The sequence below is a fragment of the Lepisma saccharinum genome, chromosome 7 (genome assembly GCF_977018435.1).
Source record: "Lepisma saccharinum chromosome 7, izLepSacc3.1, whole genome shotgun sequence".
NCBI lineage: Eukaryota > Metazoa > Arthropoda > Insecta > Zygentoma > Lepismatidae > Lepisma > Lepisma saccharinum.
This window is the reverse complement of record NC_139235.1, coordinates 80,968,122-80,992,171: the sequence shown is the minus strand read 5'-3', so window position 1 is coordinate 80,992,171 and position 24,050 is coordinate 80,968,122. Positions and strand designations below refer to the sequence as shown.

Sequence of the window (24,050 nt, the reverse complement as noted above, 5' to 3'; positions counted from 1 at the left end):
ACAAAATAACAAATCCAAAATTATTGACTTTTTCTTGACCTTTCTTCCCATTTTTCTTAACATTTATTTATTTGCTCCCTACTTAGATATAGTTGGAAGTTAAGAAAAAATATATATATTTATTTAATGAAAACCCCTACCACAAGGCCGATTACGATGAAAACTGAATCTGTACTTTAACAAGAGATTTAGACTTTTAATTATTAATGCATGTAAAAATTGATGATCCAGACTTCATCCTGGACGGGGAATGGCCAAATTACTTTATTTTAATATTTTTACTTGTAATTCGTAACCTGGGAGAGGTAGTGCTCATTTCACAATTTAATGCGGTCACGGTGTCACCGTGACCTGCAAATTTAAACTTTCTTCTTTTACATATTTAAAGATTATTTTTCTGTTTTGTCCTTCTGTTGTTTATTTTACATCATTAGGCAAATAAATAAATGTTCATATTTATTTTTTCTAACATTTTTGTGTTCTTAATAATATTTGTAAATACAAGTTGAATAAATGCACCACTTCTGCATACGTCTCAAAAAATAAGTATATCTTTAGGAAAAAACAAAGAATGAGTTTTTTGAATAGTAATACTATAATGAAAGAAATCTGGTAAGTAAACTTTTGTACGAAATAAGTGATAATTAGTTTCTTTCAATATGTCCAGCACTGTATACGTGCACAAACGTAAATGATCGCAGTGGGTCACTCCTATCCTGCAGACACGTGAATGCAAACCGAATATCACCTGTGGGACTGTGGAGGGCAGAAAGAGATAAGCTACTGGGAGTATGGCCCACTTACCTTCAACCCTAATGGATTGGTAAAGAAAAAAGTTAGGTGAGGATCATGATGACCCACACGACCGACAGGTTAAGAAGCGGAGTGAACAAATCTTAACCACAACTCAATACAATAGTAGATTTCCAAATATTCAATTTTATCAAATCCCAGGTCAGGTATATAACAATGTACATTCACTACACTGTAAAAAATAGCAAAAATTCTTGACCACAAGCGTAATTCCTTGACTTTTTCTTGACTGGTAGACACCCAGAATATGAACGTTTTTACTGCCTGCTACTTCCTAATCCTTAGAAAAAATTCATGCTGTGTGGCTCGTACTGACAACTCAACGTGGTTTCGAGGAATTCCTCACCACATTGGCAGCTGCAGCTTGTGTTGCCTACTTACATAGGTCTTAACTCACGAAGGGCTTGGAGGCCTCTCTGATGGCATTGTACAAATGTCATCATCTTGTAATCAAGGGGTCCCAGGTTCAATACCCAGTGGTGAATAGTGGTTTGGATCCCACTTTAAACTGTAGGTTCACTCCCGATTAGCCTACCTGTGCATTGCATACTGTTTTTATCTCTATTTATTTTAACACTACGTTTCAAGGAAGCACCTCCTCTCTTGTCTTCAGGCAAAGAAATTTCATTTTGCCAATTGTGGGGATTGAACCTACAGCATACATGTGCACTAACCAACTATTCCATGAGCAATGAAGAGCCATTGTCACTTAACATTCATAGAATTATTTAGCCTCGTACTGACAACTCAACGTGGTTTCGAGGAATTCCTCACCACATTGGCAGCTGCAGCTTGTGTTGCCTACTTACATAGGTCCTAACACACGAAGGGCTTGGAGGCCTCTCTGATGGCATTGTACAAATGTCATCATCTTGTAATCAAGGGGTCCCAGGTTCAATACCCAGTGGTGAATAGTGGTTTGGATCCCACTTTAAACTGCAGGTTCACTCCCGATTAGCCTACCTGTGCATTGCATACTGTTTTTATCTCTATTTATTTTAACACTACGTTTCAAGGAAGCACCTCCTCTCTTGTCTTCAGGCAAAGAAATTTCATTTTGTCAATTGTAGGGATTGAACCTACAGCATACATGTGCACTAACCAACTATTCCATGAGCAATGAAGAGCCATTGTCACTTAACATTCATAGAATTATTTAGCCTCAAAATGTGCCAAATGAAGTGCTTGAGGAGGTATCTTGTGAAGAAAAATCTATTTACCTAGCCATATTAATGTAGCAGCTGCTGCCTTTCTTCTTGTACATATGTATTGCTTTGCATTGTAAAACTGTTCTTCTAGTTTATAGTTGTTACATACATTTAAACATGTTTGATAGAACTACCAAGAAATGTCCACTTTATGCACAGTATGGCTAATCGGGTCTGCACCAACAGTTTAAAGTGGGATCCAAACCACTATGTGCTTCCACTGCATATCGAACCTTGGATCTTGATTATAAGGCGATTATGCTAACACTGCACCATCGACGAGGACAAGAAGAAATGTCTGATGTGCTCTCCTGAAAACATTTTATCAAAAAAGTGCTTAAACATTTGTAACAACCGTACACTGGAAGAAGAAAGCTTTTAGCTTACTGTTAAAACATGCACACCACTCTTACAGCTTCATTTATTGAAACAAAACACCAGACATCCAGACAACACCAAGTTATTTTCTTCCATTACATGGTGTCTTAAATGGCTCCACAGAAGAGCACTGTGTATGTTGCAAGGCAATAAGTAAGTATATAGATACCCTGGTGTCCAAGCACATTGGGTATTCCCCTCACCTTTGTGCAGTCAATTTGTTGCAATATAATTTACAAATTTAACATCAATTGTGATCAATATATATATTATGACACAATCTGTGCCAATAATTACATACGGAGCAGAGACTTGGACAATGACAGAGAGAGAGAGAGAAAAAAGAAAGATGCAGGCAGTGGAGATAAAATTTTTTAAGGAGTATATTGGGGAAGACTAGAAGGGATAGAATAAGGAATGAGATCCAACAGACAGTGGGGTGATGAAGCTTCAGGACAGGATAGATCAGACACAGATGAGATGGTTGGACACATGAAGAGGATGGATGCAGAAAGACGCAGTAAGAGCTTACAATGCGCAAGGAGGGAGGAATAAGGCCAGGGGGGGGGGGGGCAGGCCAAGATGTCGGTGAAAAGAGCAGATAGCGGAGAGTGTTAGGAGAAGAGGACAAGATTGGAACACTGTGGAAAGAGAGAGGAGTGGTGGAAGACCAGGAAAAAATGGAGAGGCTTGACTTCTATGCCGACCCAGCCAGAGGCAGAAAACGGCAAAGGATGAGGATGATGATGGTGATATGTTATTTCTCAGTGACATATACTTCAACTTGACAATTTTTTTACATTTTCTTAAAATATGAACTTAACAACAAAGGACTGCAAATGTAACACACATTTTTTTACAAAAGGTTTACAGCATGTCCTAATTTCTTTCACACTTAGGACTAATCTACAAGTTATCTAACAAGAACATAAAATATAGTTACCCATGAGACCGAAGTGCCAGGCTGTCAGCTATTTGCTTGAGTCTTGATATCCCACTGTATATTACTCTTATCTGCTCCCGGCTGTTGGCAAATTCAACATGCGTGTCTGGGGGAACTAATTCCTGTCCATCAGTGAAAATGCATTAATTTTACAAATTCTTGGTATGTACAATATGTAATGAAGTAAATCACAAATTCAAAAGACAAATTATGTATAGTGCATTGAAGGGAAGGAAGTGAAATTTTCACCAATACCAACAAAATACCAACTGATATTCTAGCGATCAGATATAAAACTGAAAATGTTCTTTAGAAACATGAATTACTCACTAACTTCCTTAATTAATGCATGAAAACAGGTTTTGCCTTTGAAGAAGAAAATGCATATTTAGACAAAGCATATCATTGATTGATTGAATTGGCATTTTAAGTCCACTTTATGCACAGTAAGGCTAATCGGAACTGGATGTACAGTTTAAAGTGATATCCAAACCACTATGTGCCTGCACCGGGTATCAAATCCAGGACCCCTTGATTAAAAAGCGATGACTAGAGGCACATACGTATGTTTGGTAAATAAAAAAGCAAAATTTCAGTATAAAAACAGTCAATTTCGGGTTCAAAAGCGGTAAATAAAATGAATTGTTGTTGTTATAGCGGTGAAAAAGTGGTATATAAAATGACATTTTGGTTTTAAAAATGTGAATATAATCCCAAATTTGATTTAAAACTGCACTATTACACAAAATAAACATATCCCTTCTAATAGCACATTAAATCATTACCAGAATATTAAGTCTATTCCTGTATAAAAGGGTCCATTTTTGCTTCTCAAATATTTACAGCAGAGTTAATCAATTTTCTGTGAATTGCATAGCTCACAGGATACTTCAGACTTCAGAAAGTGTCTTGTCTGTATATAAGTGGTAAATTTCGTGTTTAAGAGTCTATTTCGCATTTTGCAGTTTATTTCGCATCATTTCGTGACAAAACAGGGTAGGAAAATGCACCTCACACCTTTCAGAAACATGAAAAATTAACATTACAATGTGCTATTTCTCATTTCGCGATTTAGTCAAAAACGAAATATGCATGCCTCTAGCGATGACACAACCACTGCACCATCGTGAAGGCCCCAAAGCATATGAATTATATGGTTACACTCACAAAAATAATAACAAAATGATATCATTTTGCACTAAATTACAACCCACTTAGACTGATTTGACAGATTAGCCTACATTGATAGAGTAGAGGCCAGCCTACACTGCATTTTAACGCCTATAAATGTTCTAGTAAAAACCCAAGATATAAAACACACACATTTATTACTCATTCCAAATTACTTCAAAGTTACTTAAAGGTTTTCCCAAATCATATCAACCTGAACTACAAACAAGTCTTCTGCAGAGGAAGTTAAACTGGTTTAAATCTAGTCAATGCATTATTTTTGCCTCCATACATGTTCTTACTGTTATATCGAAATAACTCTTACCAAATTTACGTTAAACTTCATTATAATCTACAACTGAGCTATTATTGATATTGCAGAAAGTGTCAGTTGGAACTGAAACCACAGATACAGACAAGTATTTTCTGGAGTCTGAATATCCCGGAAATTACACAGAATGCATGATTTTTTTTTTTTTGCAACTGCATTATGGAGACAAATGAATTAGATGATTAAAAGATAATCGCATGTCAAATTATGAATATTTTAAAGCAATCGTCCAGTTCCATTCGAATACTTTAAAGTTAAAATTAATAAATATTCTGAATTCCTTTGCTCTGTTACAATATTCAAGAATTAGCATTAGTAGAAGCTCAGCCCTTAACTAATGTGTGGAGCAACAGCCCTTGAGGGCCAAAGCCTACCTACCGACTGCCGGCCTCACTCACACATGCCTCAAGAGAGGTGGAAAATGACCCAACCAGTTACAGGATGACATGTGGTCAGCAGAAAACAAATTATTTTATTTTCCTAAACAGTATACAGATATGGTTACATAGAACGATTATTATTTTATGTATACAGATAAAAGTAGTCAAACTATTTTCGGAGGTATGCGCTTATGGCCTGGTACCTGAAAATTAACCCAGGGCGTCAGTTCCGCGAATTTTCTATGGATTCCCTCGCTTTTCTTTGATTCATCCTTTATCTACCATTTTTTTATTACAATAATTCACTGTGACATTGGCAAGAATGCTCGAGTGTGAAGAACCAAATTTGTTCGGTTTTCCTGAACAAAGTTGGTTTTACATCATTCTACAAGGTAAGAAGATAAAGGTTAGAAATAGTAGGAAGTAAATAAGTGTTAGTGTTTAACATTAATATTATTTATGATCACAGATACGAAATTACATAAGTGTGTAATTGGGTGGGTAATGTTTTCTTAGGATAAGTTTTATTGTGTGTCGTATGCATTAGTGTTGATGGATAAGATGAGGAATAGACATTAACACGATTCTATGAATGTTAAGCAGGGTCTATGTTCTAGTATGTTATGTTTGAGATAGTGAGAATATTATTGGCTTTGAGATGTAAGTATTAATACTAGGAAGGGATATGAAAGAGTGAGTGGTGCTTGATACAGGGAGACTTGCGGGAGACCAGCAAGAGTTGGTCGGACTGGGATGAACATCGGTACGACGGTTGGTACCTGGGACATCATCAGGAAGGAAAGAAGTAGGGAGATTTCCTGGGAAGTATCGGGTACATTAGTACGTTCGGTAGTGGAAATATGGAGAATTGTCAAGAATCAGTGAGAGAAGTTTGCAGAGTGTTTAGTAACAAGAATAAAGAAGGAGGTGCAAGATTACAGTTTAAGAAAGAAACAAAAAAGAAAAATCTGGGTTAAATCCAGTTGGTTCCTGGTTCGAATCCTTGCAGTGTTATCCTTTAACTTTCTCCCGGGAGGCGTAAACTTTTTTTTGTTTTGGCATATCACTGTCTTGTGTATTAGTGTGTCCTTCTTGATGTTCCTGTGGGTGGTTCTGCTTCATTATCCTCTTGGTGATCTTAGTCCGAAGGAGGGATGTCCTGTTGTTGGGTTTGTCAAAGGTGGATTCTTTGTGATCTTCTGGGGGGTATATTACATTCCGGAGGTAGGGGTTGAATGGGGAGGTGAGTGATGCCAGATTTGAAGAGGGAATGTTCCTCTTTCGACACCAGGTTTGCTAATTCGTTTAGTAACGTAAAGTGCTCGGGATTTCTTATTAACTGGTACGTGTTGAAGTTTGGTAGCTTTGGTCTTAAATCTTCGATTTGTTTGTTCGATGTGTGGCAAAAGAAGGCTTTATGTTCCGGTGTGTCCGTCTCGGTTGTACATTTCAGGCATTTATCAGTCTGTCTGAGGTTGTGCTTATTTAGGTGTTGACCGTAGGGACCGTGTCCCGTTAGGAAATGTATGAGACCTCTCGTGGGATGGAAATGATCCATCGAAAGTCGTTCTTTTATGTTTGGAAGGAAGCTGTGAAGTCTCCTTCCTTGCGTAGCTTGTGTCCATTCCTGTTGCCAGACGCTAAACAAGTGGTAAATTTCTGGTACCGTGGCAGGGCGTATTTCAATTAGTTTATAGATTTCGTCCTCTTGTCCATTTCTAAAGTAATATTTTGATGCTCTAGTTTTAATGACAATTTCAATAGGCTGTAGGCCCACTATCATGAGAAGAGCCAGGGTTGAGGTTGTTCTGAATGCACCCGTAAGGCAAAGAATCACTTTGCGTTGGGAAGATCTCAATCTGTTTTTAATGTATTGTTTACTGGTTTCCATGGCCCACAGGGGCGAGCCATAGGAAATAATAGAATTATATATGATAATGAGATATGTTTTTATGTGTGATAGTGGAAGGTTGTAGTTTGCAGAACTCAATGTGGCTAGACTGTTTATAGTTGTTTCAGCCTGGGTTGTTGTCAGGTCTATGTGTCTGTTAAAAAACATCTTCTCTTGAAGAGTAATACCAAGGTATTTAGCTTCTCTTACTCTTTTTAAGTTTCTTCCTCTGAGTTTGATTTGAGGGTTTCTTTGTAACTTCCCCTTAAGGATAATATAATGAGTCTTTTCGGAAGCTATTTTGAGTTTAGCATGATCACACCAATCGGATAGCATATTGATTGCAGTAGATGCTATATCTTCGATTTCCCTTCTTGAGTTACCGGAAGTGAGCATGATAATGTCATCCGCATAAGCTATGATCTGGTCTATGTCTGGATGGTCTTGTAGTTTCATAAGTGCAGGCTCCAAGTTAGTATTCCAAAGCTCGGGTCCCAGAATGGAACCCTGAGGACAACCTTTTGACGTAATCTTACTCATTTGTAGATCCGGATATTTGATGCTAACTTTTCTGTTAGAGAAATAACTTTTCAGAAGTAGGAAGAGTGTACCTGGGCAGTTCATGTTTTTAAGTGTTTGACAAAGGCTGGGCCACCACAAGTTGTCAAATGCCCCAGCGATGTCCACCATAATTCCAACCATGTACTTGTTTGGAGTGTTTTGTAGTTTCCAACTTCAAAAGGTCCGAGGGCCAAAATTATATCCAGCAGTTGATAGGCGGGCCGCATTTTTTTTTTTGGGGGGAGGGATTAAAAATTACAAAAATTGTAAGTACTGAACTGAAAATGTAGTACTTTCGCATGACCTAAATTTCTAAAATGAGGCAATAAAGTAATGGAATTACAAATCAAAATTGTATATTTACAATTTATTTCACAAAACCAAATACTTATTGATGAATTGAAAGAAATAAAGACACACCATACAAATAAGAATCCTTCATAGTAAGTGTTCAATGTGAAAATTGAGGCCGATCTGCTTCTTTTATTAAAGTTGTATTTGAATTTCTGTATTTGAAAGAAGTCTCACAAGGTGAAGCAGTGAAGAATGTGCCAGTCTGCTTCTGTAGCGGTTCTTGATGAACTTCATTGAAGAAAAAAACACTTTCACACGTGTATGTGCTGCCGAACATCGGTGTCATTCTTTGGCCAAAACTACGAAGGTTTGGAAAGCGTTCTTTTGAAAGGTATTTGAAAAACTCTGGCCCCTTTTCTTGCCTAGTTTGAAGGAACACATCGCCTTTCAAATCACGCAATTCAAGTTGGAGAGAAGCTATTTTAATTTTCAATCTTACGATTTTTGGAGATTTTGCTCATTTCGATATTTGCACAAACTTTAACAATCAGTCACAGTACAATCCGAGATGGAACACTGGAAATCTCTTCATACTTCGTGCGTAGTAAAACAGATCTCTATAGGGCCTCTCTGCAGTTTGTTTCTGAACACAAAGAGTGAAGCCTTCGCGGAAGCGGGTGGGTTCATTCCACATAGCGAAGGGATGGAATGCATGGTGTGAAGAGAAAGACGTCACTTTAGATTCTTCTGAATTCACTATTGACTGCAAAATCAATTCTACCTGTGATATTGTCTTTCTTCACAAAGCATCCGTTCCTTCAGTAAAAAAAAAACAATGTATTTTAATAAAAATAAATAAAGTTAATGTATTTTGCAAACTGGCTTCGCGGGCCGCAGAAAAAGGCAACGGGGGCCGCATGCGCAACCCCTGTTGTAGACGATAGCAGGCGTAATGCATCGTCAGTGCATTTACCTTTCGTGAACCCAAATTGTATCCCTGATATGGGTTTGAGAAGGCAAAATTCTTTGAGTCTTTTTAGGATAAGTTTCTCGAAGAGTTTTCCCAAAACGTTGAGAATTCATATTGGTCTGTATGAATTGACCCTGGTTTCATCTTTATTTGGATGTTTCTTGATGATTATTAAGTTTGCTTCCTTCCAGGTTTCTGGGAATATCTTCTGAACAAGGCACTCATTAAATAGTTGAGTAATGTAAGGCGTAAGTACTGGGGGTGATTTCTTGTATTATTTCCACAGGAATTCCGTCTGGTCCCGGGGACTTCTTCCTCTTCATGCTGCTTATTTCGTTTTCTACTTCCTGGGTAGTGAAAGGTAATATTGGTGATTCTGGATATGGCTGGTGATAGATTTATCTTGTATTCTTATTTTCATCGCTGTCGTTTTCAGGTTTGTCATCTGGTATGAGATTCTTCATTAGGAAGTTGATGGTTTCTTCCAAGTCCTTTGTCATATTCGTGTTGTTCTCGTCATTAATTAAGGTGGAAATGGTTTGAGTTTTTTTTATTTTGCCGATAGCGATTTTATACGGGGTGCCCCATTTATTTATTTCCAGACGTTTTTCGATGAAGATATTCCATTGTTGTGTCTTATAATTTAGTAGCTCAGTTTCGTATTGCTTTTTTTTGGCACGGTAAATCTGGAGGTTGGCATTTCTGTATTGTGCGATGATGGATTTTTGATATAGTTTCCTGACTTTTTGCATTTGTTTCTTAAGGTTGGTTAGTTTCTTTGGCCATGGCTTCCTCTTCATTTTCCTTTGGTTATTTCTGGATGTCGTGGTCAGCATGACGAACCCCCAGTCCTTGTATATTTCCATGACTGGGTTACACTACTCATTTGTAGCTTTCCAATTTGCTCACAATGGTGGGTGGCTACAGGCCCCATATACTGGCCAAAATTTAAGAAGAAAAGTTGTTAAACTTCCCCAAGGAGACTCAAACCAGAATGCATCCTGCAGCCCACTTCCCCAAGGAGACTCAAACCAGAACGCAAGCCTTTCACCTTAGACTGCACAGTCCTTTAACATAAATCAATATAAAAATCCAAACATTTACCTAACCTTTAATTTTAAGTAATGTCAACTTCTGGTGGAGATGTCACAAAGAAACAGCCTTCAAATTCTCTTGAACCATGAATTCTGCCAGAAAAAAAACAGTAAATAAATATATATATATATATATTTTTCCAGTACAACCTCACCTTTGATTTTGCTGCAAGTTCAGATGTAGTAAACTCATCAGGCACCCGACGAAAAACTTCACGTATCTTGTGCTGGATATCGTCTCCAGAGTATGTGAAGAAAAACTCTATCATAGGGTCAAGGCTCATGACTGGGTGCCTCGCCACAAGGGTCAACCAGCGACGCAGGGATTTCCGCCTCTCTTCTATGAACTGTGAGTCCGCTAAATGAAAAAGAAATGGGGGAAATTTCCACATAAATTTTCAAAGCCTTTCCTTGAACAAGTTGTATAAAAGTTAAAAATAGAATAACTTCATATTTAGTGCATTAAGGATATGGTATGAAATGTGAAAAATAAAGAAGAAAAAAACAGTTATGCGGAATATTTGCTCAGTTGGTACATCAAGTACAGAAATGTCACAGAGGATATAATAAATTGGGCACAAAATAATAATTTGTTGTTAGAAATTTATAATAATGGTATTTTATCACTATTACTTCTATTGTTCATTGAAAGGCTGGCCTCCAGTAAGAAAATTACTGCTTATCTCCATGAATACAGATATTCTGTGATACATATGAAATGCATCAATACTATGCAATTGCAATTTTATAATAAACAAACGTTTGGGAGTGTTTTTTTTATCAGCAGAGTTACCAAATTCGCACAAAATGGATCTGTCAGATAACAATACATCAATATACATTAAAAAATTAAAATCTTGTATTTCTGTGTCTCTACTTACCTCCAATTTTCTTTGGTGGAAGCCTGGGTATCAATCTGTACTGAAACCTTCCTAGTAAGAGTTCATGTAATGCCACAAAATCATTATATCTCCGCCTCACTGAAGATCGAAATCTCTACAAGGTCAAGATACAAAACATGTAATTTGACTGCAATATTACATGTGGTAAAATTCTTAAAAAATAAACACAAATGACAAGCTATTTAGTTGAGTGACAAACTTCCATCACTTCCATCACTGCTGCTTTCTGACTTTCGAGACCGAAGATCAGTAGTATTGCTCCTAACAGTTCTCACAATATTGGGCCAACACTAGTCTTGAGGCGATATATCATCTAGACCATATACATCACGATATTGAGAAAATATTGTCCAAGTAATATCAACTAGATGATATTTTGGCAATATATATCATGTCTGTGATATATCAACATGATATTTGGTGATATATATCGTGTCTGTGATATATCATCACAATATTTGGCAATATATATAGTGTTGGCAATATATAATCCCAATATTTGATGATATATATTGTGTTGGTGATATATTGTCACAATATTTTAGCACTATATATATCATGGCAGCAATATATCATCATGATATTTGGTGATATATATCATGCAGATGATATATCACCGATATCACAATACAGAAAAAAATATCGTATCGTATTGTCTGTAATATTTTCTTGATGATACATTGCAATATCAAATTTCCGATATCATCCATCTCTTCAACACCGAAATTTTGGGGCTCTAACTGGGGATCAAACCTGGACCACTCACTCTGAAAGCAAGAGGGCTAACCATTCAGCTAAGTGAGAGCTCCAATGACAATCATTAGCTAACAATAAATTTCCAATGGAACTTTTGAAAGTTTTGACATGCATTATTGACTTAGTAAAACATACAATAGTTATAGCAAGGGTTTTCAAATCACTATTTTATTAGAAGAAAATTAACACATTTGGTATCTATCTTTATTCATATTTCTATGCTAGGTTATAACAATACATCTAACAGTCTGGAAAGCTTAAAATATCCAAATCTATCTGTTTCTACAGTTTGAGTTTTTGGATTTTAGTCCACTTTATGCACAGAGAGGGTAATTGAGACTGGATCTACAGTCTAAAGTGGGATCCGAACCGAACCACTATGTGCCTCCATTGGGTATTGGAACTGGGACCTCTTGATTACAAGGCAATTACATAACCATACTATCAGGGAGCCCCAGTCTGGTTCTAGAGTGCATAACTTTTCTAGACTGGCTACATACATATAACAGCAGCAATGGAAAATTTATAATTAAACCTTGCTGTATATTTAAGTAAAAAAACTAAATTACAATGCCCTACCTGGCTATGTACTTCATACTCCACATGTTTCAAGAACAGTCCCTTCTTTTCGGGAATAATGTCCACCTCAATTAAGTCAAGACTGCAGATGTCCGAGTAGGAAAGGCCTAGTTTTGTGGGAGTCTGGTTGCGTTTCATTTGTTGAGCCATTATTCTAATTTCAGAGAGATTGCCAAGCTCCGGCTGAGGTAGTTCTTCAGGAAGAAAAGAAATTTGCTTTAGTACATGTTATCATCTTTATAAAAAGCTATACAAATATACAATTTGTACAAAAAATTATCATAAAAAATTCATATGTACTTTTTATACACATGAGGTCATAACATCAAAACAGCCACATTAATGTGAATTCTTCTAATTTTCTGTTCATGTACAAACACAAATTATCGTGAAGAATTTTAAAGTTTGTACTAGGACTGAGCAGATGGCCTATACCAGTGATATCGGTATTATAAAGTATTGGTTGGAATTCCTTTTACCGATACCAGCCAATACTTTTCCAGCATTCTGCTTTTTCACAGGGTCTGCAAAAATCCCGCACGACACTTTCGCAGAGTCTAATTATCCTGGAAATTATGCAAAATTCAAACTTTCTTTATATTTTGCACAAATTTTGCACGAAAAACAATATTTTTGTGATTACATAATATTTATTTTAATATTCTGAAGTAATTCTTGCATATTTTTAAACAAATTTCTTGGTAAATTGATGCATATAATTTAAGAATAAAATTTACACACCAATATTGATCAATATTTTGAACAAATTTCAATTATTGCAATTTTCAAGTATCGGTAACATATGCCTATGAGGAAAATCCATCCACCAGCACACGACGATTGTCAAACCAACTCGGCATGTCCAGTGCACTACACCAAAAATATACTTCTTTGGTGAACCGAAAGCATGCCCTGCTGCAACAGAATAACGCAAAAACCACACTCGGCTAGGAAAACGCAACAAAAAGTTCAGGAACTTGATGGCATCGAACTGATGCCACACCCGGCATATAGTCCTGACCTTGCCCCTTCGGATTACTACCTTTTTCGGTCCATGGCGCACTTCCTGAAATCATGAAGCTTCACCAACCAGCAGGAGGTGGAAACAGCAGTGACTGACTTCCTTGCCTCTAAGGACAAGACGTGGTATTGACGTGGAATCGAGGAACTGGCAGGAAGGTGGCTGCAGACAGTCTAACACGAGGGGGTATACTTTGAATGTTAACCTATTTTCATTGTACTGGAATGAATAAAGTTAACCTGCTTTCATTGTACTGGAATGAATAAAGGTAGGGATGTGCCGAAGCAGATTACAGATATATGAAAATCGGCAGAAATTGACATATCGGTATCAGATTCGGCAAAAATTTGATATTTAAACCGGTACAGATTATACTAGAGTTTTACCTTCTAACAAGTTTTATATTCTAATTTTGTAAGATTTATTGAAAATTTGGTTATGATTCGTCATTATTGTAGAGTTTTTGTAATAAAATTATTGCAAACTCTCATTCAGAGGATCAACCTAACTATAAATCGGAAATAAAACAGTGCATTGCTGAACCAGGTTCTGCTGTTGTATTGGAAATTCAAAAATGAGTATTCAAACCTGAAACAAGTGCTGAGAAAATACTTGGGCATACCTGCTGCATCAGTATTCAGTGATTGAGTGTTCAGTGTTGCTGAACAGATTTGCGATAAGAGAAGAACTAGGTTACTTCCTGAAGTGCTTCCAAATCTCGTATTTCTGAAGTTGAATCTGGATAAACAGGAATTCATTTTGCATTTCAAAGAACTGCTTGTGTACTAATGTTAAATCCCTAGGTTCACATAACCTTTTGTGGATGCAAATGTACATTCGCATCTCTTGAGAATATATATGTATATACATATGATATGCAATAGAAATGTACATAGCAAATTTATTTTTGTCGTGCAGAAAATAACATCCCATTTCTGTTTAATAATCTTATGTATCGGAATCGGTATCGGTTCCAAAAATTATCGGTGAGTACATCGGCATCGGTAAATTTTCAGCTTCGTCACATCCCTAAATAAAGGTATGTTGTGTACCAGAATATTGCAAGACTTATGACTCACCCTTGTAATTGGTAATGACCAAATTACTTTCTCTTGTTTCTGTAGTATAACCAGTGCCCAAAGTGGGGGGGGGGGGGGGGTAGTTAACAAAATTTTCATTAAGTATCCCCCACCTACTGACCCATAGAAGCATCCCATCGGTTAGGAATTCCAGCAGTGAGTATAACCACATCTTTAAAATCTACTTTATTGGCAATGTTTCAGATCCCTTCTCACTATTGTTTCACTTAAATTTGAATTCCTGTGGAACCAACTGAAAACTTATACAAGTACTTCCACTTTCATCTTTCCAAAAAATTATGTATTTTGTGTTATTTAGTATAGTTTTTATGCCTTTTCTGGCTAATCTTGATGATGAGTGGATGAAATTGATGAAGGAACACTCACACAGAGCATTCATGCCCAGGAATCAAACCTGGAACTTCGTGGCAAGATAGAAAGTCGACCACAACCTATAATAAAACAAACAACTGTATGGTTGCTTCCTTGAGAAAAAAAATAAGAATCAGAATGATACTTGTAAAGATTGTTAAATAGATAAAGGAACGAGAGCCATAATGTGCATACATTTCCTTGTTACCTTATTTACTGAACAACTCTCGCATGGCACATACCTTCTCCCGAGAAATTTTCTAGAAGCTTGCTGCTAACTTCCTTCCCCTGTTGAGCCCATGCGATCAGAGCCAGTGCTTTGTACACATTTGTTCGGGTTAGCTGTCCCTGCCTTCCATCTATCATGTCCCATATCTGTGAACGAGCATTTTCATTAGCATAGACTAATTCATATAGAAAGTTATCTTGCCACTAGCTGACAGACTGCACAAAAGGCATCAATTACAGAATGACAATCACTATCCACTAGCACTAGGGTTCGAAATCCTGGGGGGACAGGGGAGATTCCCCCCACAAAGAATCTTAACCTCAAAAATCATCCCCACCAAACATTTCCAAGGGGGAGAGTTTTTGAGATAAGCAATTACTTTTCACTTCAAATATACTTACTTTATTCAGGATAATATCATAAATACACAAAATAATGTGGTTGTGAGTGTTGAATGCTTTCTCTCTCTCCAATAACAATATGCGCACAATAAAAGTAAAACAAGAATGAAATAAAAATAACAGCGAAAGCTAATTCATTTATGTTAATAGAAAGCAGAAACTGCACAAGAACTTAAAAAAACATATTTCACCTAATTTGTAATTTATTAACATCTTCAACCAGTTAGTAGTTCGTTTATGTGTACGAGGGAAAGTCAATATATAAGTCGCAAAATGAAATATCTTCGAATTGTTGTAATGTGAAATTGTTTTATGAATATCAGTTGTTGCACTGATCCTTTCCGCAAGTGTCGGTGTAGGTGGCAGCACTACCGTGTATCATATATGGCGCTAGTAGTCACGTTCTCGTGCTGCGGCGAGTCATTCGAGTGCCAAGTGGGTAAGATGGCAGGTGTGTTAGCAGAGTGTACACATGGTGAGCAATGGGCCATAACAACGCTTGTCCACACAGTGCCAATACCACAGTGGCTCACATACGGTCCCTAGGTTGGGAACGACTGGAACATCCAGCCTACAATCAGGATTTGGAACAATCCGACTTTCATTTCTTCGGTCCACTGAAGAATCAATCACCTGGGTGGTCACCGGTTCAAGGATATGGAGAGGTCCATCCGGAGGTTACCAGCTGGCTACGACACCAACCACAAACCTTCTTCGCTGCTGGCTTTGAGGGACTCGTGAAACGATTGGAGAAGTGCGTAAATGTTATGGAGATTACGTTTAAAAATAATCTATATTTCATCAGGTAACTATTTCAACTTTTCTTTCTATTCCATTTTGAGACTTATATATTGACTTACCCTCGTATTATTTAATAATAATAATGTTATTTTAATAAATTAGTTATATTTTACATTTAATAACATAAAATATGTATATAATAATATAATTTATACACACACACACACATACATATATACTCGGGTATAGGTTTGCAGATTAAGATCTTCTTTCCCCCACCCCCCTACCCAACCAGTCTTCAATGATTTTGCACCCTGACTAGGGCTGAGCCGATACAACTTGAACCAATACCCATACTGATGGCAATACTCTTATTTCTTCCCACCAATACCAATACTGAAAATTGTAACTATGAAAAGTTGTTCAAAATATTGCTTAATATTAGTGTGTATGTTATTCCACTCCGATTACATGGGTCAATTTGCCAAGATTGGCTTAAAATAGTCAAGAGCAGAGGCAGAAAGATACAGGGCATGCAGTAGCCACGGCACCTGAAAATTTTCACACGGTGCCTGAATTTTCAAATTCAGTTCTAATTTTTTATTTTATTTTAATATTTTGAGTTCACTTATGGAAATTTCCATCGTTAACGCGTACACTAGTTTTTTTATGTTCGTGTGTTTTCTGTATCATATGTATCATTAAATCAGAATAATACAATTAAAAGTTGTAAAATATGTAGTTTTATTTTAGTTGCAGTGATGGCTTAATTAGTCCATTTGCCACCTACCTCACCCCCAGAAAGTTGCCTCCTGAGATTGATGATTGATGTGCTAACCACTCCACCATGGGGGCCGGCTTGACCCCTGACAAGACGAGGCTGACACCTGAATCATCATAAGTTGTTTTTTCTATCGCTGGTCAAGAATTGCATCAGAATATTTATGCACATGTAATGTAATCTCAAAATGCAATTGCCAGCCCCCGTGGTGGACTGGTTAGCACATCGTGCTATGACGCCAAGGGTTCGAATCCTCACCTGGGCATGGATGTTTGTGAGTGTCCATTCAAATTTTCATCATATCATCACTCATCTCCATCTTTGCAAATTAGCCAAAAGTTGCACAAGAAGCGAAGTAAAATAAAGCAAATCAACCAATCAATCAAAATGCAATTTTTCAAAGAAAAATGTTTGCAAAATAAAAATAAACTTTGCATAAAGAATTTTGCATAATTTCAAGGATAAGTATACTGCGAAAGTGTAGCACAGCATCTTTGCAGACCTGTGAAAGACCAAAATGCCGGAAGAGTATCGGCCGCTATCGGTAAATAAATTAAACGGATACTTTCTGATACTGACACAACAACAGGTATCGGCCAAAATAGATTTACCAGAATCGGCTCAACCATATTTTTCACCCAAACACAATTATTAAACAACAAAGACACCTAATCACTAAAGTGACTCTGGCTCCATTGACAGAGCCTCGTTAGCCTGTACATGTCATAATTTTAGCCAAGCCAGTTATTTCTTTTCAATCTATTCTGAAGCTTTGAAACTTTGGAGCGCCAACTGGGAATTGAATCCAGGACCATTTGCACCAAAGGTAAGTTCACTTACTATTCGTTTACATGGAGCCCCTAATTTTAAGTATATACTTGAAATGTACAGGGTGGCCCGTAAGTCCCTACCCTTTCACATATTTTGTGTGTCCAGTGTATCTGTATGTTGTCCTTCATTCTCGCTGCATAATATTATGCGACGGCATGTTCTGTTAGACATTTTCCGCAACACAGCAGGCGTTATTGTTCCAAATGCCATTGCAACAGCTGCCCTCAACTCATTATTGGAATTATAACGTTGTTTCGACACAATGTCCTTTATGTATCACCAAAGAGAGTTATCACGCCTTGTCAAGTCTGGAATTCTTGTGGGCCATTTCATAGCCACCGGGGATATTTCATTTGTTATGAAAAATGTCACTGAGATATTCAAGCACACAGAGGGCATAATGAGCCTGAGCTCCATCTTGTTGAAACCAAACCTCATCTCTGATTCAAAGTTCATCGAGTTTCGGTATATGGATGGAAACCCTGCTATGTTGCGGAAAATGTCTCACAGAACATGGCATCGCATAATATTATGCGCAACATCACACAGAAAACTCTATACACTAGATACATAATACACTGGTGTGCAAAACCTAACGACGAGATAGATAAAGTAACGTAAAATATTTCGTAGTCGGTGCAAATTAATGAAAGCCCGGCAGCATGTTGCCGGAGGTTGACTACACATGCACAGGGACCAAGAAGTTGCTAGGCATGACTCCAGCGTGACCATTGCGCCGAATGGGTCAGCTCCAACAACATGAAGCAGTTGAATGAATGGGACGAGACACTGTGTGTGTCAGTAAGAGGGCTGTTAAGGTGCATTGTGGTGGTGTTACTCACAACAACATGGCCCGGAGACAACATTTGGATGCGTTTACATGGGGAAGAATCATCGGGAAACTGGAAGAAGGACGAAGTGTGACGAGTGTGGCCCAGGAGTTTGGGATTGCCCACAGCATTGTTTCACGTGCATGGAGAGCGTTCCGAACCACAGGCACTGCTGTGCAAAGAAGAGGTGGTGGTCGACCACGGTCAACTACAGCAGCGGACAACCGCTACATTGTGCAACAGGCACGCAGGGACCAACATCAAACAGCGGGTGGAATTGCAAACACATTTAACAGGACCGCGATTTGTCCAATCTCACGATCCACAGTGACACGTCGACTGCATGGGTGTGGTCTCTTTGCCCGATGGCCATTACGTTGTGTTCCGTTGACACCGGCGGCACCGTTTGCGGTGGTGCCAAGAACATCAGGACTGGACTGAGGAGGAGTGGGGTCGCGTTCTCTTCTCAGACGAGAGCAGATTCAGTTCGAGTAGTGATTCTGGACGTACACTCGTCTGGCGAGAGGTGGGATCGTTTTGGTGGTGCAGGTGTTCTTGTGTGGGGGGCATTATGTTGCATGCGCGTACCGACCTCCAAATTTTTGAACGCGGTACAGTCACCGGTCAACGTTATTGTGACACTGTTCTCCTTCCCCACGTGCGTCTTTTCAGAGGTGCAGTCGGCCCTGAATTCATCTTTATGGATGATAATGCGCGACCGCATAGAACAGCGCAAGTGGTGGAGCTCTTGGAACGAGAGGATACTCGGCATATGGACTGGCCTGCCCGTTCCCCCGACTTGAATCCCATCGAGCACGTGTGGGATGCAATGGGGAGACGTCTTGCAGCACGTCCATATGCACCAACAACCATCCAACAGTTGACAACAGCGCTGGTGGAGGCATGGACTACTATACCACAAGAACTCATTACCAACCTTGTGAGCAGCATGGGAGCACGTTGCAGAGCATGCATCGCTGTCCGTGGTGATCACACACCCTTCTAAGGACCATTTCATTACTTCTGTAATGTCACGGGGCCGTCATGAGTCGCAGTGCCTTCCGTGTAATTTCCGGTCTATGCGTAAAAATGTCATTTTCTGTTCTGATCATCACGTGTTTTTCTCTGTTCTTTCCTGTATCATACTGTAACATTACTTTGTATGTATGGTTCAAGTTTCACCGATCTATGCCGCTTGTAACTGACACAGCATGCGAAACTTACTTTCGTCCTTAGGTTTTGCACACCAGTGTATATATTAATGGGTAGGGACTTACGGGCCACCCTGTATGATGGAGAAATGCAAAACTAAATGTAAATAATTCGAACCATGCCATTTCTTTGATTTCTTAATTATAATCTCTCATACATATACAAAAACCTCTCTCTTCTATTAAAATCACATATTTTCGTGACATTTTAAAGTTTCTTTTGGCGGGGATGTATAGTGTGATGCAGTGTCTTAATTCAAAGCATCATGATATCACAGTTTCTAGATTGCCTATAGTAGCAGCTTCAACAGTGGACACAAGAAAGAATGAGGCAGCTTATCAAAGTCTGTTTCAAGTTCAATTTATGCTCAGATAGACTAATCGAGACTGGACTCTCAGTTTTAAATGGGTTCCAAACCACCTAGCACTGCGCCTCAACTGGGAGTTAAACCTATTTAACACATTGGGGTCTCACGACGGGCATAGCCTGTCCTGCGGTATGCAATCGCTTTGCCGATTGAACGACGGGCTATGTTCGTACTTCGTCTCATGCGCGTGTTCATTCAAGCCCCTCTGTTGAAATTCCGACCGCTAGGTGACTCATGTGCTATTTTTATCTCGCACCTGTGACTGTTTGTTGTCGGGTTGATGTACTGTGCATTGTTTAGAATGGCGTAATTAGATCCAGACTGCATAGAGGATTCCGCCTCAGAGTTTGAAGTTAGCAACGATTTTGATGATGCAGATGAATTTGAAGATTTGGAAGGTAGGTTATATTCGTAATAATTATTGTCGACAATATAAACAGTGTTGCAAACTCTAGTATTTTATGAAAGAAGTGAGAAGAGGTAATTTTTTTGGGTCTATTCATCTTGCCTCTTGCTTGATTCTCCTACATGCACTGATGTATTTTTAGTTTTTCCATTTATTATTTTGTATAGTGTATGTAAAATGAAAATTTATTTTATTTATTTCGTTTATTTATTTATTTGTTTAATTTTTACAGATGACGCAGAACCAACTGATACATCGTCTGGTCCTGTCCTGCAGCCACTTTTTCATACATAGATAATTACTTGTAATTTGTAATTATTTTTTGTTATGTGCACATAAGAAGTATTGTTATGCAAGATTCAAAAGATGTACTGATAGTTTATGTAGTTAATTATTGAAATTTCCAGATTACGCACTTAAAATATCTCTATATTAACATTTGTTACAATGTTGTACTTTTTTCTTCTTCACAAAACATTGCTGAAAAAAATATTAAAAAACGCCTGAAAATGAAAATAAAATTTAACAAATTTTTGTTCATTGAAAAGAGGAAGTTTTGTAGATTTAAGAAATATGTGGTAAATAAAAACAAATTAAAAATATTTTTTCTATGATTTTTTGAAAAACAACCAAAAACCGCAGACCAGAGGTAACAATGCTGTATTACCAGAACATTTGATTAATTCTAGAAAACTGTTATTTGCAGACGACCTGAAATTCCTTCAAAGAATAAAAAATATTGAATACTGTGTGTGTCTACAACAAGACATAAATAGGTTGAGTGTGTGGTGCTTGCGCGACGGTCTTTCTCTTAATGCAGCAAAATGCTATTCCGTTACTTATTCTAAACAAAGAACGATCTTAAATTTTCAATATAAACTTAATAATACCAATCTAAAAAAATCTGAAACAGCAAAGGACCTAGGAATATATTTTGACTCTAAGCTAACTTTCACTCACCATATTAACAAAGTAATAGGCAACGCTTACAAACTTATTGGGTTCATTATTAGAATGGGCAGAGACTTTCGAGACACCCAAACACTTAAGGTATTATATTACTCATTAGTGTGTTCAAAACTTGAATTCGGGTTTGTTGTATGGAACACTGACAGTATAGTACAGACTACAAAAATAGAGCGAGTACAATCAAAGATGTTACGTTATATGAAGTATAAACTTGAAGGTACTTATCCCAAATTTGATTCGTACAGTAATCTAATAGAGGAGCTCCGAATGCACATGCTTGACGATCGAAGGACAGTGAGCGACCTGCTGCTGCTCTGGAAAATATATAATGGAAAACTTCGCTCTCCTCTTTGGATCTCACAATTTAAATTACGCGTTCCTAACAATAAGACGCGACCCAATCATCAAACCTTTTTTGTGAATAGAGCACGAACAAACATTGTCAAGAAATCCCCTATCTGGAGAATGAGTATTCTCTACAATGCCTTAGAAAAGCGTAACAAAAATATTGATTTGTTCTCTATGCCATATATACAATTTAAAAACTGTGTAATGAAAACAATATCAAATAACAGTCACTGAAGCATGTATGAAAACCTGTATCTCTGAACTCTCTAACTGGGCACCAGGCTGTTGAGTTCATTATTGAAAATAAAAAAATAAAAAATTAAATAAAAAAAATTATGAGGCCAGACCCGAATGTGTTAAAAACATAATAGTAACCCATGGTTCGACAGCCTTTGAAGGGCCTAGGCTGGTCTCCTGACTGCCAGTCTCCCTCCCACAATCCTACCTAGAGGTGTGGAGATCTTCAACCGGTAATGGGGTGACTTGGGGTCAGCATGTCGAACCCCCAGCTATTATAGGAGATTTCTGAGACCGGGTTATGCTACTCACTTGTAGCTCCCCATTTTCCTCACGATGGTGGGTTGCCACCGGTTCTATACACAGGCCCGAGAACCCAGGTAGACTCGAACCCATGCCATCCTGCAGTCGGAGTCTAAAGCACAGCACCTTAGACCTCATGGCCACGGAGGATGTTGGGGAATAAACCTATAATTTCTTAAATACAAGCAGGCATGTATCTAGAAATGGGGGGGAGGGATGGTCCGAGCCAAGTGTCCCAGAAATAATAGTAATAATAGTTTATATTAAAACAATTAAATTAAATATTAATTAAAATATGTACATTTACTAACATTGCATTTTTATTATTACATAAATACTTAAAAAGATGATATAAGAATATACATATAACATCATATATTTATTAACTAGTTTGGGTGTACTTTAGATCGCCAAATTTGTACAAAAAGAAGGAAATTAATGTCAAATAGATAAAGAATTGAATCTTTATTGAATAATAAAAAAAGAATGTTCCTGATTAATAATTTATGCATATTTTCATAAGTAGTAGTATGCATACATCAATTATCTTTGGCACCATCCTTCAAAGTAGTATGTTCCCAGTAAAATAATCCTTGTCTTCCAAATTCATAGGAAATAAATAGCCATCGATTACAGTACAATAAATGTTGAAAAGTATATTTTCATTATTTTATTTTAGTAGTTGGTAATTCTTTGGGGGGGGGTCCAGAGCCCCCCCCTAAATATGTCCTTGATTTCAAGATATCAAAATTACCACTACTAATGTTATAGCACAAACTACCAAAGACTGAAGACCATATGAGACATTATTAATCACACTGTTGAAATAAAATTCAATACAAACCAAGCTAAGCGTTTGAGAAGGTAGTCCTGACCTCAGCAACAGTTTTGTAAACACTTCTTTGCTCACATTATCATGTGAGTTTGGACAGAGGAGGTCATATACTTCACGGTAAAAAGCTGGGATTGAGCCTGAAATAAACGACTTTTATTAATTTAACAATTTATTAATCAATTACAGTGAAGAAACCAGTTGTGTCAACAAGTATTAATTTCTCTCATACAAAATTGTGTACATACATGTGATAAAGAAAAAAGAGCAGGGGAGACACAAATATAAACACTTTTTCAAACATAACTGACTGAAACTTATAGCAAACACTGTTGAATTCACTTCTTACATGCACACACACATGTATATAATAATTTGATGTGTCTTTTGCAAAAAAAAAAGATAATTATTATATATTTATGTAAGAAGTAGACCATAATTCTTGTACAATTACCATATTGGTCCGAATATAAGCCACCCCTGCATATAAGCCGCACCCTAAAATTTGAAGAGCGAAAAGAAAAAAGATGATACCCGAATATAAGCCGAAGGGAAGAAAAAGAAAAATACCGGTAACCATTTACTGGCAGATTCAGGGAAATATAATTTGATAGGTACATATTTATTTTATCATAAATACAGTACACACAAAATACAGTGTCATTATTTGTATAAAAAGAAGGAAATTAATGTAAAATAGATAAAGAAGTGAATATTTATTGAATAATAAAAAAGGATGTTCCTGATTAATATTTTATGCATACTTTCATTAGTAGTGTGCATATATCATCTTTGGCACCATTCTTCAAAGCAGTTCTTTC

General features: G+C 37.4%; 1 protein-coding gene across 2 annotated transcripts in view; it reads right to left on the bottom strand.

Moving 5' to 3' along the window:
- The window catches only part of LOC145989956 (sorting nexin-8-like), a 59,238-nt gene that overhangs the window by 24,965 nt on the left and 10,223 nt on the right, over nucleotides 1–24,050 (bottom strand). For both annotated transcript variants that reach the window (XM_083125503.1, XM_083125502.1), the window contains exons 2-7: nucleotides 23,242–23,369; nucleotides 14,985–15,117; nucleotides 12,271–12,464; nucleotides 10,915–11,029; nucleotides 10,189–10,391; nucleotides 3,343–3,464 (exon numbers count right to left, since the gene is read on the bottom strand). In XM_083125503.1, the coding sequence (XP_082981629.1) occupies nucleotides 3,343–3,464; nucleotides 10,189–10,391; nucleotides 10,915–11,029; nucleotides 12,271–12,464; nucleotides 14,985–15,117; nucleotides 23,242–23,369 (895 nt within the window). The remainder of the gene's footprint in view (nucleotides 1–3,342; nucleotides 3,465–10,188; nucleotides 10,392–10,914; nucleotides 11,030–12,270; nucleotides 12,465–14,984; nucleotides 15,118–23,241; nucleotides 23,370–24,050) is intronic.